Here is a 17944-nt window from a genome sequence, read left to right as displayed (position 1 = left end):
GTCAAAGAAGTTCCAATACTGATAAGCATTTCAGATGTGTATTTGAGTGCTGACATTTGGACAGCCGATAGGCGTCCTGCTGAGATCAAAGGGGTCTTTGCAAGCTGCAATTCTCAGGGACAGGGAGATGCTCCAAAGTTGTTTTAAACAGTTCCTTGTTTTTAAATTTAAAAATTTAAGAATAGATGTAGAAATAGAGACAGTCATGTAACACGAAAGGCACACAAGATGTTTTTTCTGTTTCCGCTACTTACAGAAATGACCAGGAGCTGAAGGTTGAAGAAAGTTGAAGAATTTCAAGGTCTGAGGTCAGCTCCTAGCAGGCTAGGGATGATCAGTCCATGTCCAATTTTAATCCAGTTTAAATCTCAGCCATCCAAAGTGATCCACAATTTCTGATGGACTGTAGTTGTTGCTAGAGAGATGATGAATAGGATTCCTCTGTATTTTGGGTCCTGTCTGCGCTCAAATGTATTTGAATGATCAAAATTCTGAGACAAGATGTGGAGCAGCTTAAGAGAGCTGCAGCCCAGCTTGGGCGCCCTCAGTAGATAACACTAGAAAAAACGCTAGAAAAATTCATTGTTATCTGTGACACGTATAAAGTGTACGGACAATGGTTGTGGAACCACTGTGCCAAGTACCTTATTTGACGTTGGGCCAAACCTAATGGCATTATTCTGGTGCCTCCCCGGTATTAACCCTTTAACCCCTATACAGGGATGTAGACTTCGCTGAGGGTTAGTGACCAGACTGCTACCTCCTGGGATGGTCCCGGTGTACTTGGCAGCTGACCCTCAGACTCAGAAACACTGGTGCAAGCACCAGAAGCACAGACATGGCATTATTCAGAACCCAGGCACAGACAACAAGCACTAGGAGACATATGGCTCACACCAACCAGTATACGGCCGACCAGCCCACACGGAACCAGGGGCACACAGGGAACTGACATTTAACAGTACTCAACTCCTGACGTCCTCTGGAAAACCCAGAAACCCTCTTACCGAAGGCAGAATTGGATAGACTCAGATGCAGTTGAGCGCGGCACAGCTCAGAACCTAGACACTGTTCAGACACAGAAGACAAGGCAGAACATGGACTAGGACATTCAGACAGACTGAAAACTTCATACAGACTAGCAGTGATGGTCAGTTCGCAGTGTTCGCCAGCGAACACATGCGGGCTGCCATCTTTAGTAAGGTAGACTCATCCTTCCGGCGATGCACAGGTAAGCCCTTACCTGTGCCTGTGCCGGGAGCCGGTCTGAAATCAAATGCGTCACCGGGAGCAGGCAGTTCCGAGAACAGCACGTTGAAGGCCCCCGGCGGCTGTTCTCTGAACTGCCTGCTCCCGGTGACCGCATTTGATTTCAGACCGGCTCCCGGCATAGGCACAGGTAAGGGTTTAACAGGAACTAATATAGCAGATGAAACAAGCAATTTAGTTAAACAGGTGCACATGAACAGAAAGAGGTGTAACCCCTACAATGCACATAGAGCACAGAAAGCAAGTGAAATTAACCCCTGCCTTGCTGAACAGAACAGAGAGGAGAGACATACACAATGTCTTGCACCACAAGTATCCACAGACAGTACGTACGAGACATGCGAATGTGCACTGCCACACCGACATATGGCCCTAGATGCACATCACACGGTGCCCGGCAACCAGCCCACATGGCATACAAAGGAAATGTTAACAGATATTGTAACAGTCTGATAGTAGATATTATAAAGTTTCTTATATTCACTTGAACTACTGAATTATGCAAAGTTGTATGGAAGTACAAACACCAGTTATCCTTAACGTTATCAGCAAATAAAAAATTAACCTATAAATCTATGGAACTGTGGACTATGTATATGTGGCATATTACTACGCCAAACTGAATTGCCCAAAAGTGGACAATTTCCTAATTGTGCAGCATTAACTTACTGCGGAAAAACTTGACCACACTATATAAGAAAAAATTATAAAAATGTGGTTATACAGCCCAATAAAATATTCAGCATTATCTATCCACTCCTGTAAATGAGAAGTCAGCAAATAGTTCGAAGGCCGTTTAAAAGGATGAAGCAACAGACCTTTATATAGATCATGGAGTTTTGAAATGACTTCTAATATTCTTTATCATTTATAGTCTCTTTTTGAAAAGTAAGGAAAAACCTACTGTCAATGATTGAATGGTACAAAACATTGATATCAAACCCTGATGACCCTTTTCATAGTAATGTATAATACTCACTTTAAAGAGAGGGAGGGCTAGATACGAAGCCATCATTTGTGATGAGAATGATTATTATTACTAATTACAGTAAATATAATTAAAACTATCAAAACCAGGCAAGAATTTGAGGCTCTAGAGAAGAACTTGGATTGATTTCCATGGTAAATGTACCAATTCTCACCATTTACAACACATTTCTCAGAATCACTGTGTTTGTTCCTATGGGTATTGTGGGTGAAGGACATTCCATAATGCTCAGTTACCAAAACTCTTAAGCCTCATTCACGCGTCAGTGTTCCACGGACGTGTGCTGTACGTGTTCTCCACGGACAGAACACGTCCCCATTCATTTTAATGTGCGTATTCACACATCATTGTATTAGCACAGTCCGTGGGTCTGTTTTTTTAGCACGGATGCATGCTCTATTTTGTCCGTCACGCCAATTATAGTCTATGGGTCCGTAAAAACCAAGGATGCAACACGGATGCCATCCATGTTGCATCCGTGTTTCACGGATCATTAGGAAGAGATGCTTTGAAAATTATTTTTCAGCTGTTCAGTGTCAGTGAAACACGGATGGCACACGGACAGCAAAAAACGGATACACGGACCCAACACGGATCCTTCATGGACAGCTTCACGGATGCATCACGGACCACCTTCTCACAGATTTGAGCACGGACACAGACGTGTGAATGAGGTTTTAATAACATTTCTGGAGTATTTTGCACTAGGGGGTGCAGAGGTTGCAGTCACACTCGGTTAGAGGGACCTGTTGTGCACTCTATGGTACAGGTCCGATTTAGTGTTTCGATTTAGCTTTCTCAGATATCATTTTTCTTCTAATCATGTTCAAACTCAGGCAGAAATGGCCATTGCTTCTCAGAACTGGACTTTGTGTGGCTGTCATGGCCCATAAACAGGTAGGAACTAGTGTTAGGGACCACTCCATAGAGGCGACCTTGACGTGGTGAGTGGCTTATTACGCTTTGGCCAAAATGTACACCAATGCCTCATCCAGCATAGAGGCAGGGCAGAGTGCTGGTTGCAGAGTGCTATCACATTTGTATTTTGCTTCTCAGAATAGTTGCTGTTTTTCCCTTCTATATACACAAAGGTACAAAAAATTCTGTATAAAAATGCTCAGGTCAAGAGGAAAACCAAAAGGTCATCTGAAGTTGTCTCATCCTATAAGTACGCTATAAATCTAGGACCCATTCCTTCCTTCTGAACTGAGCAGAGAGTAAGCCAAGAACATGTACTTGAATATTTTTGGAGATCCCATAGCGCTTAATATATGCACATTTCTCCATTCAATTCCCAAATGGCTTCTCTGATATCAAAAAAAAAATTTGGGATGGCTGGGCATGGGCTCAAATAAAAAAAGATACACCACTTACCTGGTTGAAACCTCCTGGGTCCAGCCCGAGCAATTGCCTCAGTGATGGCCTGTACATGAGCGGTACATCACATTGGTGTTGTGATTGGTGTTGTTTTTTAATTTTTATTTTCAGCCCATGGCCAGCCACCCCTAAAATTTTCTAGGTACCAGAAACCGATTTAACCATAGAAAAATTAAGGTTGTGTCTTGCACCATGCCATATTACATGTGAAAATGTTAAACTTAAGTTACTCCAGTCACATAACCTATTAAAGCTAAACTGAGATGGATTTGTTAAACCTTTAAGGCACTTTACTCAAGATGACCATCAGGTGCTTACTGTACCTCCAATTTTATACAGAGCATACAGACATTTATTTCTGTTAGACTCCAAATCAAAGATCGTGGTATGCTCCATACTAGGGAACCTCCACACTCTTTCTATTTTGATGAGCTCTTATTGTATTAACATAGGTTTTACCAATTAATAAAATTTTTCACTATATATGTTTTTGAAAATCTGATTATTAATGTAGGGTGATATCTGGAATCATATGACTGAAAAGGTGTGCTGTGTGAAACAGTTGGTTGCTAGGAATAATATAAGAAATGGCTCCAGCCCTTAAAATGTGTTTGTCTAGTAGAGTTACCCTAACAATTGGTATATCCTAAGCAAGATCTTTAGCTCCAGGTTTAATTGGTATAAAATAGGGAGCAGATGAAGGGCTTGGCCATACTCAATCTCTTAATGTTGTAGTAATCAGATTTTTGTAAAAATGTATCTACACCTGAGAAGGTCTTGTAAAAATAAAGAAATACACAGTCAAGTCACATTATTATGACCACCAGCTAATATCCAGTATAACTGCCATGTGCAGCACGGACAGCAGCTGGGAGTGGCTCAATAAAGTCCTGCTAGGTCACAAGTGTCACAGGTATCTGGAGCCATGCTGACTGCAGTGCATCCCACAGCTGCTGGAGGATGCGTAGGGGAGAACGCATAGAGCAAACACAACGATCAAGGTTGTCCCACACATGCTCAATTAGATTCAAGTATGGGGAGTTAGGAGACCAGGGTGGTACTTGCAAGTCTTGGTCATGCTCTTCCAACCAATGTCGGAACATTTCTAACCGTGTGACACATTGTCTTGCTTGAAGATCCCATCCTCTTCAGGCAAGACAATCAGCATGTATGGGTGTATGTGATCTGCAAAGATGGATTTATGCCCAAATCAGTTGAGAGTGCCTTCCATGTGGATCAGTGGACCCAGAGAAGGCCATGACAACATTCCCCAGACTATAACGCTGCCACCACCAGCTTGTGTTCTTTCAGCAATGGTTGCAAGGTGTTTGTTCTCTGATGTTTCTCGTCTGACACGATAACCTCCATCCGTTCGATGCAGAAAATATAAGTCTTCGGAGAAGACATTTGCGGAGGTCCAATTTCGATATTGCTGTGACAATTGAAGCCTTTTCTGCTGATTTAAATTCATTCTCAGAGGTGCAGCAACCATCCATCTGTGTCAAAGCCCCATATGCAATAGGGTTTGCTGAACAGTTCTTTTAGGCACACGCTCCCTGGTTCACTTTGGCAGTGAGCAGCTTCACTGTAGTGTCAGTCTGCCCTTGCCCAGCTTCGTAGCTGACACTCCCCTTTTACATCAATGGCACGTGGTGCTCTGCAGTTTCCACATCGCTTATTCACAATGGTGCCATTTGTGTATACACAATACACTTTCACCACAGCGGTACAAGAAGAGTTCACAAACTGCGCAGTTACAGAAATACTGCCACTCTGATATACCCACCAAGCCAGCTCACGACACGTGACTCCCTTCATGAGCTACATGCTGCCAACTTCGAAAGTAGAAAGCGGTCATAATAATGTGATTTGACTGTGTATGTGTAAATGTCAGCTCACAGTTCTGCATGAGACTCTAGAATAATCACGATTTAGCTTATACAGCAATTTATGGTCTTGTTTTAAACATTCACCATAAATGCACTTAGTTAAAAAAGCTAATTATTCCATAATAAAAAAACGTTGTTTTACTGATTGTGGAAATATTTCTTTTTTATTGTAAATGTGTTTCAAGAGCAGTTGTAATCATAAATACCTATATGTTAGTACTCATCTATTAGGTGAGAAGTTCAGGTCTGACAAATAATTAACCATGCGTGTTTCTTAGGTGTGTCATATCATAGCAAGTAATAACTCTTGAACTTCATTCTGCATATGCATTGCAATAAATCTTTTTCCATACATTACCTATTTTGAAATCGGCAATGAAATGTATTAGACCTGTCCTGCAACTGACTGGGATGCTGTAGGTCTACAAAAGAAGATGATAAGACATACACTATTTACAAAAAGTAAGGGATATTTGGCTTATGAGTGAAATTTCAGGTTGAACCTAAAATGCACTCTAACCTTTACAGGTGAAGTTAATGTGACCTTCTCTAAACTTTTAAATGCACATGTCGAACTGTTCAATGTTTCAGTACTTTTTGCAAAACTTGCTGCTCCCTGAAAAAGAGCTTAAAGGCAAAATTCCCAACAGGTGGGAAACCAGAAAAAAAAAATTCCTGGTTCAATTAGAATTAGTATTTAAACAGTCCTCCTCATCATACTGTTCACATTTTGACATCGTGAGACCAAGATGACACCCAACAATTGATCAACAGTACCTCGCCGTTGCAAGGCTTCAAGCAGGATGTTCTCAGACGGAAGTGGCCACTGAGCTTAGAGTGTCACAGAGTGTCATCAGCAGGGTGCAACAGAGATACCGAGAGACTGGAAGAGTCACAGAAAGGCATAGAGGTGGACATCCTTTGGCCACATCCCATACTGATGACCACTTCATTGTGAACAATGCCCTGTGGAATTGGATAATGAATGTCACACAGCTCCAGGCACAATCTAAGGAGGTGAGAGGCACCGAAGTGTCACTTCAGACCTGCAATGGTACCTGACCACATGACTTGCATGGGCCAGGGAGCATCTACTCTGCACAAGGGACCAGTGGGCCTCAGTGCTGTTCACTGATAAAAATAGATTCACGCTGAGCAGAAATGATGGCCACCAACTATGTTGGAGACATCAAGGAGACTGCTATGCATCAGCCACTGTTGTCACCAGATGAGCTTTTGGTGGTGATGGTCTTACAGTGTGGCAGGTGTGTGTAGGCAATACAGAACTGCCCTACACTTTGTGAATAATACAGTGACAAGCCCATACTACTTGAATAACATCATTAATCCAGTCATTGTACATCTGCATGAACAACACAGGCCTAATTTCATCTTAATGGAGGAAAATGCGCTAGCTCAACCTTGTATCATTAGGGAACGGCTGCTGGAGACTGGAGTACAGTACCTCAAATGGAGTGACCTGCATTTTCCCCAGACCTAAATCCCATTGAAAACCTGGGAGCAGCTGAGTCGCCATGTAGAGGCTCATAACTCTGTACCCCAGAACCTCAATGACCTGAGGGCCGCCCTTCAAGAAGAGTGGGATGCCATGCCTCAGCAGAAAAGAAGCTTATGAACAGCATGAGACGTCGTTGTCAATCTGTAATTGATGCTCAAGGCCACATGATAAGTTTTTGAGACACTGACATTTTTCATGGGGGTATACCCACCACTGTTGGCTTTTGTTTAAATAAATTGTTTAAGATGAGTAAATCACCATTGCTGCTTCTACTTAATTGCCCGACTTTCATGATATAATATCACTGTAGCGTGAACTTTTTACATTTTCCATAAAAGTCAAATATCCCTAACTTTTTGTGAGTAGTGTATATAATTGTTATCTGTATTGAACAAAATTTTCTTAAAGATTTGCTTCATTTTCATTTATAGATAGGAGAAATGAAGAATTACTCAGTTCCCATTAAACCAATGGGTTGTCTATGTAATGCATAGATGTTTCCGATCCTCCACAGTGAGGAAACGGCTCCCCTTTGTCACTCCACTGACGTATGCTTTTTACAGCTATACGTCTAGGCCAGCTAGATCGCCTGCCAGTTTATTACTGAATATACCAAAGCGTTATATTAGTGAACAGAAGACGGCATCGTGAAGTCCCTAGTAAGAACTAAAATACTAATTTAATAAAGTTTAATTAAGCTTATTTAAACAGAAGTTCACAATAAAAAGCATTTATGTCCTAAAAAGTTTTATTTTGTAAAAGCATAAAAAATATACATGGTATCATAGTGGTATCAGAGCAAGTGACGTCCATATGAGAAAGTTATTTAAACTACATGGTGAACAATGGAATAAATAAATGCAGAAAACAAATGGTGGAACTGCATTTCACCGCCCCCCCCCCCCCCCAGAAAATAATCAATAGTTCATATATAATTTATGCATAACCAAAACCATATATATGATTCCCCACAGTTCGTAAATGTACCGACAATCTGCAAAACTAGGGTTTTTTATTTTTCCGTGGCCAATATTGACCAACAGAAAAAACACTACCCTTGATTCCTTTTCAGTTCTGAACTTCTTTTCCACTGCCTTGACATCTTTGAATGACATGCACAATGCAAAGAAGCCTGGATTAAGGCGTCCAGACTTAAAGGGTTTCTGTCACCTGAAAAATGGGTATTAAGCTGGCAGACACTAGCGATGTGCTAAAATCAGCTGAACATAACTATATTAGAGCCATCTCACTGCCTGAAGCCTTTATTGAAAAAAACAAACTTTTATAATATGCTAATTAGCCTCTAGGAGCAGGGCCCCCCTGCTCCTAGAGGCTAATTAGCATATTGCACCTGCTAATTAGCATATTGCACCTGCTCCTAGAGGCTCCGTTTGCCCACCTCTTTTCACGTGCTTCTTCTCTTGATTGACAGGGCCAGGTCAACGCTGCTCTCCTCCCGCCGGCCGTGTCTGCAGTGTAAATCTCGCGCCGTTCTGTATTCGGCGCAGGCGCAGTGAGGAAGCCAACAGCCGCCGAGCGTCCTTCCCTCACTGCGCCTGCTCCAAATACTGAACGGCGCGATATTTTCACTGCAGGCACGGCCGGCGGGAGGAGAGCAGCGCTGCCCTGGCCCTGTCAATCAAGAGAAGAAGGGCGTGAAAAGAGGTGGGCAAACGGAGCCTCTAGGAGCAGGTGCAAGGCTTTAGGCAGCAGTTGCGGTTCTCGCTGCTTGGCAGCCACTTTACGGCTGCGCTGTGTGGTCGTAACCTTAATGGTTTAAAGCAAGTTGTGTGGTGATTAAGAATCTGCAAAAGGCAAACAACACAACCATGAAAGAGAAGGGAAGGAAGGAGATACAGATGAAAGGGAACCCCCCAACAGACAGCGGGTTGATCCTATGCAAATAATACTTCTATACAATAAAGGTTGCAAACTGTGGGTGCAAGGTCATCTATGGTGACCATTGAGCAGCCATTATTCATTAGTCACCCAGTGAAACACTGGTCAAATACCCCTAAAGTTGACCTTAAAGGTTTTTTTTCACTTCAGCAAATAGCCTTAATTATGTAGAGGAAGTTAATACAAGGCACTTACTGATGTATTGTGATTGTCCATATTGCCTCCTTTGCAGTCTTATTTTTCCATCACATTATACACTTCTTGTTTCCCTGGTTACGACCACCCTGCAATCCAGCAGCAGTGGTCATGCTTGCACATTATAGGAGAAAGTGCTGGCTTCTCTGGTGGTTGGGTCTGTGGGAGTGGGCCTAGGCCAGTGCTCTTTCCTATAGTGTGCAAACAGGGCCACCGCTGTTAGATTGCAGGGGGGTCGTAACTAGAGATGAGCGAATTTCATAGTTTGAAATTCGTTCACGCTTCGTTTGGTGGTAAAAGCAGAATTGCAATATGGATTCCTTTACCACGGACCATAACGCAATTCTATGACGGGATGCATAACGGAACGCCTTTAGAGGCATTCTGTTATTCATTCAGTCATAATAGAAGTCTATGGTCGGCAAAACGGATCCGTCCCGTTTCCGTTATGCAGGGGAGTTTATTATTATTATTATTATTATTATTATTAATAATAATTTGATCTTTGCTGCCTTGATTTGAGAACTTGGTAAAGAGAATGGATGATGACATAGACAATCAGGGTTCTGGTGCCCAAAAGTGCAATCAGAGGGCAGGGCGTGTCGCACAAAGGGGTGTGATGCAACACAAAAAGGGGCAAGGCTTATGAAAAGGGGGGCATGGTCAGAGAAAGGTAGTTTCTGTGCCTCCCAGACGACTCTGACTAAAAGAATGGATATGATATAGCCCGTTCTACAGGGAGTGCAGAATTATTAGGCAAGTTGTATTTTTGAGGATTAATTTTATTATTGAACAACAACCATGTTCTCAATGAACCCAAAAAACTCATTAATATCAAAGCTGAATATTTTTGGAAGTAGTTTTTAGTTTGTTTTTAGTTTTAGCTATTTTAGGGGGATATCTGTGTGTGCAGGTGACTATTACTGTGCATAATTATTAGGCAACTTAACAAAAAACAAATATATACCCATTTCAATTATTTATTTGTACCAGTGAAACCAATATAACATCTCAACATTCACAAATATACATTTCTGACATTCAAAAACAAAACAAAAACAAATCAGTGACCAATATAGCTACCTTTCTTTGCAAGGACACTCAAAAGCCTGCCATCCATGGATTCTGTCAGTGTTTTGATCTGTTCACCATCAACATTGCGTGCAGCAGCAACCACAGCCTCCCAGACACTGTTCAGAGAGGTGTACTGTTTTCCCTCCTTGTAAATCTCACATTTGATGATGGACCACAGGTTCTCAATGGGGTTCAGATCAGGTGAACAAGGAGGCCATGTCATTAGATTTTCTTCTTTTATACCCTTTCTTGCCAGCCACGCTGTGGAGTACTTGGACGCGTGTGATGGGGCATTGTCTTGCATGAAAATCATGTTTTTCTTGAAGGATGCAGACTTCTTCCTGTACCACTGTTTGAAGAAGGTGTCTTCCAGAAACTGGCAGTAGGACTGGGAGTTGAGCTTGACTCCATCCTCAACCCGAAAAGGCCCCACAAGATCATCTTTGATGATACCAGCCCAAACCAGTACTCCACCTCCACCTTGCTGGCGTCTGAGTCGGACTGGAGCTCTCTGCCCTTTACCAATCCAGCCACGGGCCCATCCATCTGGCCCATCAAGACTCACTCTCATTTCATCAGTCCATAAAACCTTAGAAAAATCAGTCTTGAGATATTTCTTGGCCCAGTCTTGACATTTCAGCTTGTGTGTCTTGTTCAGTGGTGGTCGTCTTTCAGCCTTTCTTACCTTGGCCATGTCTCTGAGTATTGCACACCTTGTGCTTTTGGGCACTCCAGTGATGTTGCAGCTCTGAAATATGGCCAAACTGGTGGCAAGTGGCATCTTGGCAGCTGCACGCTTGACTTTTCTCAGTTCATGGGCAGTTATTTTGCGCCTTGGTTTTTCCACACGCTTCTTGCGACCCTATTGACTATTTTGAATGAAACGCTTGATTGTTCGATGATCACGCTTCAGAAGCTTTGCAATTTTAAGAGTGCTGCATCCCTCTGCAAGATATCTCACTATTTTTGACTTTTCTGAGCCTGTCAAGTCCTTCTTTTGACCCATTTTGCCAAAGGAAAGGAAGTTGCCTAATAATTATGCACACCTGATATAGGGTGTTGATGTCATTAGACCACACCCCTTCTCATTACAGAGATGCACATCACCTAATATGCTTAATTGGTAGTAGGCTTTCGAGCCTATACAGCTTGGAGTAAGACAACATGCATAAAGAGGATGATGTGGTCAAAATACTCATTTGCCTAATAATTCTGCACGCAGTGTATTTACTACATTTTATGCACATCCTATTGTATTAACAGTATATTATCACATATTATGCCATGTGTTCACTTAGATCGCAGTACTCACAATATACAAAGACACTGGGAGAGATTTATCAAACTGGTGTAAAGAAATACTGGCCTAGTTGCCCATAGCAACCAATCACATTCCACCTTTCATTTTCTAAAGGAGCTGTGAAAAATGAAAGGTGGAATCGGATTGGATGCTATGGGCAACCAGGCCAGTTCTATTTTACACCAGTTTTGATAAATCTTCCCCATTGTATATTTTATATTCTGTTTTCTAGAATGCAGTTGGAGCAAAGTGGTCTGCATTTTACAAGAACGCCAGCGAGTTCTCTGAAACCTTTCCACTAAATCAAGTGACGGACAACAATGTGAAATTACAGCTTATCCGTCTAGGAAGTAAAGGATCGGCTGTGTTACCAAATGACAAATATGCAAGAGTAAGTAAAGGTCTGATGAGAACTGCAAAACCAACGCAAATTAAATGCATTTAGTTCAAAATTTTCATACAGACTTTTTAGTTAATTTTATTAATTATTTACCTCCCTACCCTGGCCACATGGCCTCATCAAGTGGCCCCTAATGATAATAGACCGGTTGCATGAAGCGGTCATGTGACAGGATCACGCGTCCACTGTGTGGCGCTATTCGTTGTACAATGTATTCATATATAAATAACACAGTGGGTGTGGAAACATTGTGCTATTGAACATATTTGAGTTAGGGCCACTCCTGAGGGCATTTTTATGGTCGGCCCCTTTTCACCGGTACAAGGATCTGGTCTTCGCTGCTGAGGCCACCAGGCTGCTACCTCTGGAAGTTGTCTCTGTTAAGCTGTTGCTGACCCAGGCAGGTCAAGACATGCCAGTTCATGACACCAGGGGGCAGGTAAGAGCATGGGCAATGGGCAAGCTGAGGTCAAGACAGGAAAAGGTTGTGCAATATGGTAATTAATCAATAGGTCAGGACATGCGGCACAGGGTTAATATGGTTAACAGGCAGAGGTCGGGTATGGGAGGTCAGATACCCAATAAGCATACCTTTGCTGGGACTAGACAAGCTAGGAACCTTTTGCTCTGGCATTTTCCCATAAGGAAAGGTGTCATATACGTCAGTGAACCCTGCCATAGGCTAGAGACAGATTTGCAGATGTGAGTGCAGTGACCATGAATGGGTTAGCTGACGCCACTTAATGCAGTGGCCGGGTCAGGTGGATAATATATCCTGTATCTGTTTGTGATGACAATTGCAGCGTGCGCTGGGTACTACCCCAGGGCCCTTCCAAGGTGTTATAACGCACGTCCCAGATTAGGAATGCCAGAGTGGTGTAATGGCTTATAATGTCTCTGTAGTTTGGTGGTAGTTGTGTCATGGTGTCTCCTACCTGGGTACAACTGGACTCCTGGCTCACTTGCAATAAATTTGAGTGTAGTGATAGTAGAAGTAATAGAGGAACTTTGCAGAATAAATTATGTCCAGTCCTTTAGATGAAGTTCAAACGTTGCTTTACTTGAGGTAACTTTTATTCAAGCGGTATACAGCTTTGGTCTCTTGGTCCTAGCAGGTTTTGGCAATCATTGGCAGAAATGAGTACTTCAGCTTTAAATGTGGAGCTTGCAGGATAAAACGTCTGCTTGGTAGCTTTGTAACTATGGCAGGATTAGCTTCTGCACTTATCTGGTACCTTCTGCTTTGAGGGGACAGACTAGCTGAGGAGGAATTGGCTTCTCCTAGGTCTCTGGACTTATCTCACAGATGGATTCTCTGAGGATACTTTCTTCTTGGAACTCTGGAGATTGTCTGTAGTTTCTGCTTTTTTCATCCAGCAGAGCTGAAGGTGCTCAGACTGGGAATATGGCCAAGTCTCAGCCGAGACTAGGTCCTTGCTGTCTTCCCTATGCAGGGGAACTCCTCACACACACACACACACACACACACACACACACACACACAATCCATTCCAGCTTAGATTCACTAAACACTAAACTGTACTTGCCAATAAGTTGCTGCCACCTACTGGTAAACAGGCAAATTACAGGAACAATTGCATTTAACATGGATTTATATGCACATTTGTGGAAGACATAATATAAATTACATCAGATGACAGTATGAAGGCACTTAGGAGATAGTAGCAGGGTAGAGGTGTGTAGTAACACAACTCTGGGGTGTTACACGAGCACTGGCCCTTTAAGTGCTGGAAAGAGTTTGAGCGTGTCCCCTATGGTAGCGTGTGCCATCCAGAGCAGGAGGAAGGAGGTGGGCAAGACCACGAGCAGCATGGAGCGTGCTGCAGGGTGAGGGGTGAGTACTTTGGCGGAGGAGATGCTGGCAGACATGGACCACTGACATTACAGTCTACATTATACCTTATTTCTAAATATATTTTATTGTCTCAGTTCACATATCATTTTGCCAAAAATTAAATGTCATCTGTATGGTCGAAATTATTTCTCACATTCTATCGAAATGATCTGTTTGCAGCTGAATACAATTCTTAATGAGATGAGCACCATTTACAGTACAGAAACTGTGTGTAGTCCAGATGGATCAAAATGCTTGCCCTTTGAACCAGGTATGTTTTCTCGCATACACCTGTATTACTTTACAGAGGATTATTTGGATATAAAGGGGCATTCCGGGAACAGCGCAGGTTATCCCCTATCTCCTATACATGAAGAGCTTGTCACACATTGTCACTTTTCCTGGCAAAATAAATATCACGATGGAACCTGATGGACCCCATTACAAGTGTGTGGGGTCTGTGCCGCTAGTGTCCATCATGTGATCCTGCACTGTATTGTGTTTTCTGTTTAGAAAGGAAACCATGAAGCAGATGTTAGCAGAGCCTAGCAGACATTCACCCTCAGTGCCACTATTTTTCATAGTTTTCGTGCACATTCAGTATATGCCACATAAAACGTTGAATATAATAATATATTGTACCTGTGCAAATGTACTGCTTTATTCATGTACCTATCCTGAGTTTTAGTGGATATTATAGTCCAGAGCTGCATTCATAGTTCTGGTGCTAGAATCAATGCAACATCTATCGCGGCTGTTCTAATTTTCCAGTTGAGTTTCCTAAACGAATTTCCTTGTGCTTCGTGGTAGCAAATCGATTTTCCCTGAAATAGTGTAAAAACAAAAAAATAAAAATCATACTTACCTCATAGATTTGCTTGCGAAGGGCCAGCCGCCACCATCTGGGTTGAAGATCTCGCAAAAAAATTTGTGCACACTGACGTATGACGTCACCACGTCGGCCACGCAACATTTTGCACCAGATCTTTAAGCAAGATGGTGGCTGGCCCGTCGCGAGCAAATGGATGAGGTCATTTTGATTTTATTTTTTATTTTTTTTACACTCTGTTATTACTGTCAGATGCCGTGATCAGATATGAATGCAGTATCTGAGGGGCACAATGACGGGGAGAGGAGTAATCGCCGCTCCGTGTCATTGCACCCACTACTTACATAGGAATGCGCTTCGTGACAAAGTATTTAGTCACGAAGCAAATTTGTTTGTAAAATTCGGCGAAGCAGCCGATCAAATTTTTCAATACTTCACTCATCTCTAATTACTGGACTTCTCAAAATTCAGGTCACCACAGAAAGCTCTGTACAGACTCTGAACAAGCAGGGGATACTTGATCTTTCTGAATGGCCTATAACTCAGGATCAGCACAAGATAAAGCAATGTATTTGCAATATATTCCTCAATTTCTATGTGTATTATATGTACAAATATAAATTGTGAAGTGATTTGCAAGTTAAAGCCACTGATCAAATATTTAAAGGGATTCTCTGGTTTACAAAACCTATTTTCAGAAAGGTCTCAATCAGGAGATCCCATTATGATGTCCATATACCCTAATAGGATCAATGGACGGGGATTGTCTTAACTGGAGAACCCCTTTAAAGAATACCTTAAGACGTAATAAAAACTTGCTCTTGAATAATTTTTTCTGTTGTACATTCAGCTGTGCTTAGGTTTTTCTGAGCCTTGTCAGGGTTACGCAAATAGTTGTCAGCCAGCTTCCATTATCTTCCTAATTAGTTCTTTGGGGGTTCATTTCTCAGTAACTAGATTGTCCTTCCCTCTCCCTCGTAGGGCTCTGAGTAGGGATGAGCGAATCGATTTCGGAGGAAATATCCGAAGTCGATTCGCATAAAATTTCGTTCTAATACTGAGAAATTCCGTACAGTATTAGATTGTATTGGCTCCGATGAGCCGAATTTCTTGCTTTGTGAAGTCTCGCGAGACTTCGTATAATAACTTCATAAATTAATTTGTACTGTAAAAAAACATTTTCAGAACTCGGCTCTAGTTCCAAGTGGTACCTTGGAACCGAACCCGAGTTCGGGAAATGTTTTTTACAGTATAAATTAATTTATGAAGTTATTGCGCAAAGTCTCAAGAGACTTTGCGAAGCAATAACTTCGGCTCATCAGAGCCAATACATTCTAATACTGTATGGAGCTCCTGCTCCGTGCAGTATTAGAACAAAAATTTATGCGAATCGACTTCGGATGTTTCATCCAAAGTCAATTCGCTCATCCCTAGCTCTGAGAATATAGAATATATAAAAAAATTGCATAAATAATAGCAATCACATTTTTTACCTTCCCCCGCAGTTACTCTGCAAAGCAACTGAGGGCCCCTTGTGCAAGAACAAGGCCACCTCTTGCCAGTTTACCCTCAAGGTACATCAGCATAGCAGTGGCACTTTCTATTCTAGCTGATCTTGAGGGATCTCAGCCTGGGGAACCCTTTCTATTTCTTTTTATCGATGTCTAATGCAGTTAAATTAATAACATGTAAATATGGTCATTTATTATCAACTAGTGATGGTCTAGAGCAGTGAAGGGGTTGTACAGTATTTCTTCTACCTGATCTGTTAGGTATCCTAGTCTAATTAAAAGGGCACATGCACAGTTCTTGCTGGGAGTCAGATAGTTGCTTCAACAACTGTCCCGCAAGGTCTCTCTATGCTGTTTAATAATAACCCTGGTGGTCTAGGGTAGTGAAGGATTTAAATAAGTTGTTTAACTTGAGAAATTGCTATTTATCATGTAGACAAAGTTAATACAAGGCACTTACTAATGTATTGGGATTGTCCATATTGCCTCCTTTGCTGGCTTTTTTCCATCACATTATACATTACTCGTATCCAGGGATTACAACCACCCTGAAATCCAGCAGCGTGCTTACATACTATAGGAAAAAGTGCCAACCTCTATGGTGACCAGGACCAAGACAGTGCGCACCAGATATGAGAGGTGTATAATGCAATGAAAATATGAATCAAGCCAGCAAAGTAGGCAATACGGACAATCACAATACATTAGTAAGTGCCTTGTATTAACTATCTCTACATGTGGATTGGTCAGACACTGCATCAGACAATCACAAAGCAACTTATCCAATACTACTGACTCTGTGATTAGCTGGTTGGGATAAACCAGTGTTAGTGTAATCTACCAGAGAGCTGTTGAGAGCATTAGCTCCAGTGGCTTGAAGGGGTTATCCAAGATTGAATAACCCCTACACGTGAAGCATGGGGGAAAGTCACTTCCACGACCTGCTATTGGCTCCACCCCCTCTGTTGACGGGGAGATGCAAAGTTGGCCTTGGAGTGATCTGGGAGGAACTTGGCGTCGGGGACCAGGTAAGTATGCTCAGTGTCACGTGTCTGGGCATTGTAGTGGAGGTTATTCAGTCTTGGATTACCCCTTTAAGTGGACCTTCTCAGTGGTGGTTCCCATGCAGCTGAATAGACTGCACAGGCAACATATCCTATCCTAATTTTAAAAAATGCTGTGTTTGCTTCCATTAACTTCTTCTTGCAGCCTGCAGGTTTTTATGAAACCATTCATGGAGCTAAAGGTAGGATTTCCAATAAGTAATGTATACCTCAGAATATTAATATCTACATACTCTACTGTATGTTATACAGTGCCTTCAAATGAGCAGACTAAATTCACCATAAAGCCAAGGTACAGCAAGCAGTCTGAAAATGTGATAACTTTCTTTCAAAAACACAGGCCTGGACAGTATCATGTTAAACAGTGAAGACTATCACGAGAGGCTCTGGGCCTGGGAAGGATGGAGAGTCAAAGCTGGGAAAAAGATGAGGAAGCTTTATGAAGAATATGTGGACTTGGAAAACGAGGCAGCTAGAATGAATGGTGAGTAACAGTACAGTGATACACGGTAAACTGTGGGCTACATAGGAAAGAGGTATATGTCCAGGGACTCTCATCACACCGCTGGAGGCGGATTAAAGTTTTGTTTCACTCATGTTGGGTGCGCATCAACTGGATAGGAACTCCAACAACGTTGAACCCACCATGGCACTGTCACAACCAGTGGTGTGATCGGAATTAAGGTTAGGGGCGTTGTCACATATGTTTGTGTTTTAGCCCAGAGTGCAACACCTCTAAATGGGAACTAGGTATGCTGCAAGCTGGAACACACCA

At 42.2% G+C, this 17944-nt stretch overlaps 1 protein-coding gene across 2 annotated transcripts in view; it reads left to right on the top strand.

Annotated features, from left to right (window-relative positions):
• ACE2 (angiotensin converting enzyme 2) overlaps positions 1-17944 on the top strand; it is a 129573-nt gene that overhangs the window by 18273 nt on the left and 93356 nt on the right. For both annotated transcript variants that reach the window (XM_040423317.1, XM_040423316.1), the window contains 3 exons: positions 11743-11901; positions 13946-14036; positions 17510-17653. In XM_040423317.1, the coding sequence (XP_040279251.1) occupies positions 11743-11901; positions 13946-14036; positions 17510-17653 (394 nt within the window). The remainder of the gene's footprint in view (positions 1-11742; positions 11902-13945; positions 14037-17509; positions 17654-17944) is intronic.

This window comes from Bufo bufo, chromosome 3 (genome assembly GCF_905171765.1).
Source record: "Bufo bufo chromosome 3, aBufBuf1.1, whole genome shotgun sequence".
NCBI classification, from domain to species: Eukaryota; Metazoa; Chordata; class Amphibia; order Anura; family Bufonidae; genus Bufo; species Bufo bufo.
This window is presented reverse-complemented; position numbering and strand designations above follow the sequence as displayed.